A 10,948-nucleotide genomic window follows, 5' to 3' on the forward strand; every position below is an offset into this window, starting at 1 on the left:
TGGTTGCCATGGATCCTCTTCCCCTCCCTGACCAACGGTTTGTCAAAGCCTCTGAAATTCCATCCAGCTGATCTTCTCCCAGGCCCCCAGCCCCCCATCCAGGGTGCCATCTGCTCTCTTTTAACCTCTGTTTCTCTCTCTCTTTCTCTCTTACTCACCTTCTTCCTCTCTCTCTATTTCTCTCTTACTCGCCTCCTTCCCCCCCGCCCTCTCTCTCTCTCTTTCTCTCTTACTCACCTCCTTCGTCTCTCTCTCTCTATTTCTCTCTTACTCGCCTCCCCCCCACCCTCTCTCTCTCTCTCTCTAACCTCACTCACCTCTCTCCTATCCCTCAACGGCTCAGACACAGCTCTCAAGATGTCCTGGTCGCATGCAACCTTTCTTGTCGCTGTGCTCCTGTCACTGTCCTGTGAGTGAGTCTGCCTGCAGGGGGACTGTATTGTCAGGAAATAATATATATTTACGAGATGTGAATGAATACTTGAGGAGGATGGTGCATGTCATATTTTCTGTGATATCGCTAGAGAAACTTAGAGTGCATTCTGAGGGCAGCGTGACTCTGTTACTAGTGATAGTGGTATGGGAACATTGTGATAGAGAGCTCAACGCTGATCTGATGTTTTGTCCTATCATCATGTACCTCTGAACCCCTGCAGTATCTCAGGAGGTAGACAATGCAGCTGTCCCCGATGATAAGGGCACTACCAAGGCAACCGACCCGAGAGGTAAGCAGCACGACCTTCACTGAACCCTCTTAATCTTCTGCAGCACATACAACCTAATTTGTTGGTGCTGGCTGGGACTTCTAACCTTACTGAACTCCCTCTTTTTTTGCCTGCTGTTAAATCTACCCTCCTCTCATCTTTTATGCGATTGTAACAGAATGGAAATGTTTTGTTGTCTTTGTTTTCCCCGATCTGGGAGCAAACTCACCCCCCTCTGCATACCAACACAACGGCTCTCAACTCAGTCTTTTCTTTATCTTTTCTTCTCAGGTCCACTGAGGGAGATCTTCATACCCGAGGCCGATGCAGCAAACTTCTTCAGACGCCGCAGCAGAAGAGCTGCCAAGTCTCAGGACGAAATTGACGGTGATTGAAGCTTTCTCTGTTTGGATCTCTTTTAGGATCTCCTTTATGTTGCTTGGATGTTTTTGGGGATGTTTTTCCACCAATGGTCAGTGGTGAACTGGCAATGGATGGTGTGGTGTTGCGTGCTTCTGTCTGTGGATGCCTGAATGAAGCATAGCTTGTGTGTGTAGCATAGATGGATGGTTTGGTCCCACATCTCTAGATCGATCAATACATTTTAAGGTCAGCTGAACGTTTTGGTTGCAGAGGTAGCCTACTACTGCATTATGCCAGAGTTTATAATACTGGATGGAGTTTATATTGCTGCAATTGAATACAGCAATGGCTTAAGTCCCAGTGTTTTATCTGTCTTTGCAATGATTCGGTCCGGCGTGGCTCAGTTGGTAGAGCAACAGCAGGGTTGTGAGTTTGATTCCCATGTGGGACCAGTATGAACAAATATGAAAATGTATGCACTCACTACTGTAAGTTGCTCTGGATAAAAATGTAAAATGATTCAGCTGAATAGGTAATGTTATGACACTGAGTGAATACTGTTATGGCTGGACTGAGCTGGAGAATAGTATTTTTACTGTGAGAAGGCTGGCCGGCGACTGGCAGCTGCAAAGCCTAGAGCCCTGGACACCTCAGGTGCTATACCCTTGCCAGACCGCCTCAGACCAGAGTTGTGTTCAGTAGGGCAGACTGTAGCAAAATGTTTTGCAACAGAAAACCAAACCCAGTGTTCTCATTGGACAAGTTTAGATATGGTACCTCTCCATTTCAAAAGTTTTCTCCCCACTGAACATGACCCAGCTGTAAACGGTAGCATATTGGAGGCTGCCGCAGGAGCCACAGGGTAGCATGGAGCATTTAGCTTCTCTCCCCCTTTTATCCTACTCATCTAAAACTGAGGAGTAGACAAAAATCTCCACTTTCACAAAGTACATGTATTATGCAGGGAAAGGTGATACTTACTATAGTCAGTTGCAAAACTGAATGCATTTTCCGCAACCGCTCAATCAGAGAGGTGCGGGAAACTGCCTTAATTGACATCATCAAGGTCGGGGGAGAAGTTGTTCAAGGGCAGAACAGCAGATTTTTCCACTTTAGGGATTTGAACAAGCAACCTTTCAGTTACTGTCCCAACGCTCTAACCATTACGACATGAGAGGAGACCTTGTGAAAGTTCCCATAAGTGAGATGTTTGATCGTTCTCTTTAACTACTCAGTTGACGGCCAGGGGAGAGTTTGGCTGGAGAAAGAGAGCCGTTGAGAGGCGAGTTACTTAATACATAAACCCAAGACAAGTTGAAGTGTTAGCTGAAAAAAAGTTCGAGCTAGAGAAGAGAAAGAGTGAGATGGAGTGATGTTTGTATCCAGTCTGGGTATGGAGAGAGCAGTTAGAAGTTAAGTGTGGAATGTGCCAACACACAGGCACAGTAGAGGGAGGGGGGTCAGAGAGATGGACAGAGTGAGAGGAAAATGTGTACTTTTTGAAAGCCACTTTGGCAGCCACATGTTGACATTACTAAGTCATATGAGAAAATGTGGATAAACCTAGTGTGTGTGTGTACATCTACATTGCTTGCTGTTTGTGGTTTTAGGCTTGTGTTTCTGTATAAGCACATCTTTATACATTTATTTGATTGTGTGTGTGTGTGTGTGTTTGGTTTTACTATCCTTGTGGGGATCAGAATTCCCCACAAGGATTGTAAAACTAGGAAAATACGGTCAAGCGTGGACATTACACCGGTCCCCACAAGGAACAAGGCTGTTTTAAGCTTCGGGGTTAGGGTTAGAGGTCAGGAGTTAAGGTAAGGGAAATTAGGATTTGTAATGGGAATCAATTGTTTGGTCCCCACAAGGATAGTATAACAAATGTGTGTGTGTGAGTTTGTGTCATCTGTGTGACCACTGAGTGGTTACAGTGAGGTTAAGCTCTGTTTCCAGGTAGGTATAATCAACATCAGTGTGACTTTCACCTGTATTCAAATGGGTGAACCTGGTTGACTTTGGGCTTTTAGGTGGCGAGGTTATGCCAGGTAGAAGTGAGTGGGCGGGTCATATACTTTATGACAGGAGTTAGGAGCATGTCACTCATGTGCCCTGTCACGTTATCCTCTCGATGTGTAAATACGTGACTTGCATACAGTGCAGTATCCCAATGATTGACATAACCCTTGGTTGATGATATTGGTGGTCACCTTTTTGAGTTTTATTTACACTGGGTCATTAGTTCACAGCTCCCTGACCACCGACCTGCGAAGGAACGCTGCAAGCTTTACAATTTCAACTCTCCATCTGATCGCTTTTCCATTTAGTTATTTACCTGACTGACCTGAATTCCCAAAATAAAATTCCAAAGGGAGTCGTTGTGCAGGCAAAGACCTGTCCCATGGAACAACAATGAAGAAAAGGTCAGAGGTCAGGTGTCAGGACTAGGAGAGGAATCCATGGCCCAAACCCAGCGTCTGCCTGTACTCTGCAGAGATCCAATCCTACGTAATGTTGTTGGTGCAGTTTGACCGCAAGTGATACAATTGAATTGACTTCCTTTTTCTCCTCCCCTATAGCTGAACAGAGGCAGGTGCTGGCTGCAGATAAGCGGAAGAGAGAGAACCATGAGGAACAGAGGAATGAGTTTGAGAACTACGCTGAGGAGGAGCATGACGGTATAATAATACAGTGTTCAAAACATTAGGAACACCTGTCCTTTCCATAATAATAATTTATTCAATTTCTGTAGCGCTTTTCAAAATCACAAAGCGCGTCATACAAAAACAAGCAATACATCATCATGAGTAGCCTAACTATAGTTAGGTTAACCCAATATAGGCCAAGTCTTTTGAGTTCATGCATCCTCCAAAGATAGAGAGGGACAGTTCATCATGCCTTGAGAAGAAGAATGTGGTCAGGGAGATGGTTGATGAAGAAGGGTCTAGTGACGATCTTATAGAGGGTTGCTCTGGGAACCAGCCTGATTCATGTAGCTACTGGACTTCTCCTCCTTCATAATGTATGTCACCCACTTGAGTGATGCCTCGACAGCTCTGGGCTCTAGAAAGCTCACCACACATAGTTCAGAGTAGTAGCCAGTTGTCCTCACTATGAGCCCTCTGCCTCAGCACTGCATTCCTCTACTGCATCTCCCATTCCTCTCAAGCTTCAGGTGACTCTTCAATTGATGCATTCAAAAGATCAGGAACCAGCAGCCAAGTGAAACAAAAAAAGCTGATAGTGTCCAGATGCATCATTCGAACAATTAGCCAGCTAGTTAGCTAGCCAAGCCAAAAAGAGTTGACCTGCCAGTCCATCTGCAAATCTGTGGATCAAAACCACCACAAACATGCAATAAAAATCAATGTTTTCAAAAACAAAACAGCTGATAAAAAACCAGTACATATTTACAGGAACTCTTTGCTTAGGCTGCTACTAGGGCGCCATGGCAACTACCATGATATAGACTGACCAGGTGAATCCATGTGAAAGCTATGATCCCTTATTGTTGAATCCACTTCAATCAGTGTAGATGAAGGGGGGGGGGGGACAGGTTAAAGAAGGATTTTTAAGCCTTGAGACAGTTGAGACATGGATTGTGTATGTGGCGCTGCTGGGTTTTTCCACGCTCAACAGTTTCCTATGTGTACCAAGAATGGTCCACAACCCAAAGGACATCCAGCCAATTTGACACAACTGTGGGAAGCATTGAAGTCAACATCCCTGTGGAACGCTTGACACCTAGTAGAGTCCATGCCCCGACGAACTGAGGCTGTTCTGAGGGCAAAAAGGGGTGCAACTCAATATTAGGAAGACGTTCCTAATGTTTTGTACACAGTGTATAATACCCTAATATACAGTATAAACAATAACAGGTTATTTTGTATTCTACTCCTGTAACAGTTTCTCTTTATTATTGGTGTATAATCAGAGCACAGTATGGCAGTAGGAAGGTAGCCTATGTGTATCAGTGAATTGATCCAGTAACACTTCTTCCAGTAGCATGATCCGTCTACCCTCTTCATCCCCTCCCATACTTACCTCTGACCTTAGAGCAAGACGAGAGGACACGGGAGAGCACCGAGCAGTGGCGAGAGTTCCACTATGACGGCCTGCATCCCCCCCAGGAGTACAACCGCCAGTCTACCTGAGACATCACCGCCCTACTGGAGAACAGTGGTATTACAGCAGGCAGGACCCAGAGGGCTACGGCCCCTACTATAGACATACCTCTACCTGTAAAATGTCACTTTTTATAATGTAATGTACGCTTCCAAAAATACTTTGGAAAGACTTTAGGTAGGTGTTCTCTTTTAGATCTGCCTTATAAATAATATTTTTAAAGAAACAAATTAATGTTATTCTTCTGTACTGGTTTGAACGTTTGCATGCGTGTTGCATTTTCACACGCTGTGTGACTATACAATGATGTAGATTTGAACATGTTTATACTTACATACAGTTGAAGTCGGAAGTTTACATACACTTAGGTTGGAGTCATTAAAACTAGTTTTTCAACCACTCCACAAATTTCTTGTTAACAAACTATAGTTTTGGCAAGTTGGTTAGGATGTCTACTTTGAGCATGACACAAGTGATCTTTCCAACAATTGTTTACAGACGGATTATTTCACTTAATCACAATTCCAGTGGGTCAGAAGTTTACATACACAAAGTTGACTGTGCCTTTAAACAGCTTGGAATATTCCAGAAAATGATGTCATGGCTTTAGAAGCTTCTGATTGACTCAAATGATGTCAATTGGCCTATTGCAGGTGTACCTGTGGATGTATTTCAAGGCCTACCGTCAAACTCATTGCCTCTTCGCTTGACATCATGGGAAAATCAAAATAAATCAGCCAAGACCTCAGAAAAAGAATTGTAGACCTCCACAAGTCTGGTTCATCCTTGGGAGAAATTTCCAAACGCCTGAAGGTACCACGTTCATCTGTACAAACAATAGTACGCAAGTATAAACACCATGGGACCACGCAGCCGTCATACCGCTCAGGAAGGAGACGCGTTCTGTCTCCTAGAGATGAACGTACTTTGGTGTGAAAAGTGCAAATCAATCCCAGAACAACAGCAAAGGACCTTGTGAAGATGATGGAGGAAACAGGAACAAAAGTATATATATCCACAGTAAAACGAGTCCTATATCGACATAACCTGAAAGGCCGCTCAGCAAGGAAGAAGCCACTGCTCCAAAACCACCATAAAAGAGGCAGACTACGGTTTGCAACTGCACATGGGGACAAAGATCATATTTTTTTGAGAAATGTCCTCTGGTCTGATGAAAGAAAAATAGATCTGTTTGGCCATAATGACCATAATGACCAGGAAAATGGGGGAGGCTTGCAAGCCGAAGAACACCATCCCAACCGTGAAGCACGGGGGTGGCAGCATCATGTTGTGGGGTTGCTTTGCTGCAGGAGGGACTGGTGCACTTCACAAAATAGATAGCATCATGAAGAAGGGAAATTATGTGGATATATTGAAACAACATCTCAAGACATCAGTCAGGAAGTTAAAGCTTGATCGCAAATGAGTTTTCCAAATGGACAATGACCCCAAGCATACTTCCAAAGTTGTGGCAAAATGGCTTAAGGACAACAAAGTCAAGGTATTGGAGTGGCCATCACAAAGCCCTGACCTCAATCCTATAGAAAATTTGTGGGCAGACCTGAAAAAGTGTGTGCGAGCAAGGAGGCCTACAAACCTGACTCAGTTACACCAGCTTTGTCAGGAGGAATGGGCCAAAATTCACCCAACTTATTGTGAGAAGCTTGTGGAAGGCTACCCGAAATGTTTGACCACAGTTAAACAATTTAAAGGCAATGCTACCAAATACTAATTGAGTGTATGTAAACTTCTGATCCACTGGGAATGTGATCAAAGAAATAAAAACTGAAATAAATTATTCTCTCAACTATTATTCTGACATGTCACATTCTTTCAATAAAGTGATCGTAAGACAGGGAATTTTTAGTAGGATTAAATGTCAGGAATTGTGAAAAACTGAGTTTAAATGTATTTGGCTAAGGTGTATGTAAACTTCCGACTTCAACTGTGTGTGTGTAATTTTATATATATATATATACACTGCTCAAAAAAATAAAGGGAACACTAAAATAACACATCCTAGATCTGAATGAATGAAATAATCTTATTAAAACCTTTTTTCTTTACATAGTTGAATGTGCTGACAACAAAGTCACACAAAAATAATCAATGGAAATCCAATTTATCAACCCATGGAGGTCTGGATTTGGAGTCACACTCAAAATTAATGTGGAAAACCACACTACAGGCTGATCCAACTTTGATGTAATGTCCTTAAAACAAGTCAAAATGAGGCTCAGTAGTGTGTGTGTGGCCTCCACGTGCCTGTATGACCTCCCTACAACACCTGGGCATGCTCCTGATGAGGTGGCGGATGGTCTCCTGAGGGATCTCCTCCCAGACCTGGACTAAAGCATCCGCCAACTCCTGGACAGTCTGTGGTGCAACGTGGCGTTGGTGGATGGAGCGAGACATGATGTCCCAGATGTGCTCAATTGGATTCAGGTCTGGGGAACGGGCGGGCCAGTCCATAGCATCAATGCCTTCCTCTTGCAGGAACTGCTGACACACTCCAGCCACATGAGGTCTAGCATTGTCTTGCATTAGGAGGAACCCAGGGCCAACCGCACCAGCAGATGGTCTCACAAGGGCTCTGAGGATCTCATCTCGGTACCTAATGGCAGTCAGGCTACCTCTAGCGAGCACATGGAGGGCTGTGCGGCCCCCCAAAGAAATGCCACCCCACACCATGACTGACCCACCGCCAAACCAGTCATGCTGGAGGATGTTGCAGGCAGCAGAACGTTCTCCACGGCGTCTCCAGACTCTGTCACGTCTGTCACATGTGCTCAGTGTGAACCTGCTTCATCTGTGAAGAGCACAGGGCGCCAGTGGCGAATTTGCCAATCTTGGTGTTCTCTGGCAAATGCCAAACGTACTGCACGGTGTTGGGCTGTAAGCACAACCCCCACCTGTGGATGTCGGGCCCTCATACCACCCTCATGGAGTCTGTTTCTGACCGTTTGAGCAGACACATGCACATTTGTGGCCTGCTGGAGGTCATTTTGCAGGGCACTGGCAGTGTTCCTCCTGCTCCTCCTTGCACAAAGACAGAGGTAGCGGTCCTGCTGCTGGGCTTTTGCCCTCCTACCGCCTCCTCCACGTCTCCTGATGTACTGGCCTGTCTCCTGGTAGCGCCTCCATGCTCTGGACACTACGCTGACAGACACAGCAAACCTTCTTGCCACAGCTCGCATTGATGTGCCATCCTGGATGAGCTGCACTACCTGAGCCACTTGTGTGGGTTGTAGACTCCGTCTCATGCTACCACTAGAGTGAAAGCACCGCCAGCATTCAAAAGTGACCAAAACATCAGCCAGGAAGCATAAGAACTGAGAAGTGGTTTGTGGTCACCACCTGCCGAACCACTCCTTTATTGGGGGTGTCTTGCTAATTGCCTATAATTTCCACCTGTTGTCTATTCCATTTGCACAACAGCATGTGAAATGTATTGCCAATCAGTGTTGCTTCCTAAGTGGACAGTTTGATTTCACAGAAGTGTGATTGACTTGGAGTTACATTGTGTTGTTTAAGTGTTCCCTTTATTTTTTGAGCAGTATATATATATATATATATATACTATATATATATACACATACATACACATATATACACATACATACACACACACCGTACCAGTCAAAAGTTGACACACCTACTTATTCCAGGGTTTTTCTTTATTTTTACTATTTTCTACATTGTAGAATAATAGTGAAGACAAAACTATGAAAAAGCACATATAATTGAGATTCTTCAAAGTAGCCACCCTTTGCCTTGACAGCTTTGCATGCTCTTGGCATTCTCTCAACCAGCATCATGAGGTAGTCACCTGGAATGCATTTCAATTAACAGGTGTGCGTTGTTAAAAGTTAATTTGTGGAATTTCTTTCCTTCTTAATGTGTTTGAGACAATCAGTTGTGTTGTAACAAGGTATACAGAAGACAGCCCTATTTGGTAAAAGACCAAGACCATATTACGGCAAGAACAGCTCAAATAAGCAAAGAGAAAGGACAGTCCATAATTACTTTAAGATATGAAGGTCAGTCAACACGGAACATTTCAAGAACTTTGAAAGTTTCTTCAAGTGCAGTCGCAAAAACCATCAAGCACTATGATGAAACTGGCTCTCATAAGGACCACCACACGGAAGGAAGACCCAGAGTAACCTCTGCTGCAGAGGATAAGTTAAGAGTTACCAGCCTCAGAAATCGGCAATTAACTGCTCCTCAGATTGCAGCCAAAATAAATGCTTCACAGAGTTCAAATATCAGACATCTCAACATCAACTGTTTAGAGGAGACTGCGTGAATCAGGCCTTCATGATTGAATTGCTGCAAAGAAACCACTACTAATGGACACCAATAAGACGACTTGCTTAGGCCAAAAAAACACGAGCAATGGAAATTAGAGCGGTGGAAATCTGTCCATTGGTCTGATGAGTCCAAATTGGTGATTTTTGGTTCCAACCGCTCTGTCTTTGTGAGATGCAGAGTAGGTGAATAGATGATCTCCGCATGTGTGGTTCCCACCATGAAGCATGGAGGAGGAGGTGTGATGGTGCGTTGCTGGTGACACTGTAGGGTATTTATTTAGAATTCAAGGCACACTTAACCAGTACGGCTACCACAGCATTCTGCAGCAATACGCCATCCCATCTGGTTTGCGCTTAGTGGGACTAACATTTATTTTTCAACAGGACAATGACCCAAAACACACCTCCAGGCTGTGTAAGGGCTATTTGACCAAGGAGAGTGATGGAGTGCTGCAACAGATGACCTGGCCCCAACAATCACCCGACCTAAACCCGATTGAGATGGTTTGGGATGAGTTGGACCGCAGAGGGAAGGAAAAGCAGACAACAAGTGCTCAGCATATGTGGGAACTCCTTCAAGACTGTTGGGAAGCATTCCAGGTGACTACCTCATGAACCTGGTTGAGAGAATGCAAAGAGCGTGCAAAGCTGTCCTCAAGGCGGCTACTTTGAAGAATCTCAAATATAAAATAAATGTTGATTTGTATAACACTTTTTTGGTTACTACATGATTCCATATGTGATTCATAGTTTTGATGTCTTCACTATTATTCTACAATGTAGAAAATAGTCAAAAAAAAAAAGAAAAACCCTTGAATGAGTATGTGTGTCCAAACTTTGGACTGGTACTGTACACACACACACACGTAGTACAACACCAACTCATTCAAGGGTTTTCTTTATTTTCACTATTTTCAACATTGTAGAATAGTGATGAGATCACTATGAAATAACACATATGGAATCATGTAGTAACCAAAAAAGTGTTAAACAAATCCAAATATATTTGAGATTTAACACTTTTTTGGTTACTACATGATTCCATGTGTTATTTCATAGTTTTGATGTCTTCACTACTATTCTACAATGTAGAAAACAGTAAAAAAGAAAAACCCTTCAATGAGTAGGTGTTCTAAAACTTTTGACTAGTACTGTATATACAGGTGTAATATTTCTGTTTTATAGTCACTCCTTTGCAATAGCACTCCACAGTAAGCCTCCTGGAGTTAAGTATATTCTTACTTTTTATTTTTATTTTATTCAAGAGTTAGTCATTTTGTAGTCCAATTTGTCACAACCTATATACAGTATATCTCAAACAAAGTGCTTTTCATACATGCTTGTGTAAAGCTTTATATTTCGTGCTTTGTATCATGCTGTTTTTGAAGAGAACATACAGTATTTGTAACGTAGAAAATCAATAAACACTACAATCCAAGCAAA

At 43.4% G+C, this 10,948-nt stretch overlaps 1 protein-coding gene across 1 annotated transcript; it reads left to right on the forward strand.

The window, feature by feature from the left end:
- Positions 1-287: 287 nt before the first annotated feature.
- On the forward strand, positions 288-7,002 carry LOC106573148 (putative cartilage matrix-associated protein). Its single transcript, XM_014147860.3, has 5 exons — positions 288-409; positions 657-725; positions 996-1,091; positions 3,647-3,745; positions 5,124-7,002. The coding sequence occupies exons 1-5, from the start codon at positions 358-360 to the stop codon at positions 5,219-5,221; spliced, it is 414 nt and encodes a 137-aa protein (XP_014003335.1). The 5' UTR covers positions 288-357; the 3' UTR covers positions 5,222-7,002.
- Positions 7,003-10,948: the final 3,946 nt, after the last annotated feature.

Source organism: Salmo salar, chromosome 16 (assembly GCF_965601325.2).
Source record: "Salmo salar chromosome 16, fSalSal1, whole genome shotgun sequence".
NCBI classification, from domain to species: domain Eukaryota; kingdom Metazoa; phylum Chordata; class Actinopteri; order Salmoniformes; family Salmonidae; genus Salmo; species Salmo salar.

Excerpts from the sequence above, each read along its gene's own strand:
- LOC106573148 (XM_014147860.3), top strand. The coding sequence starts at position 358 with ATGTCCTGGTCGCATGCAACCTTTCTTGTCGCTGTGCTCCTGTCACTG. Across the intron at positions 410-656 it reads TGTGCTCCTGTCACTGTCCT|TATCTCAGGAGGTAGACAAT; the intron begins GTGAGTGAGTCT and ends GAACCCCTGCAG. Across the intron at positions 1,092-3,646 it reads GTCTCAGGACGAAATTGACG|CTGAACAGAGGCAGGTGCTG; the intron begins GTGATTGAAGCT and ends CCTCCCCTATAG.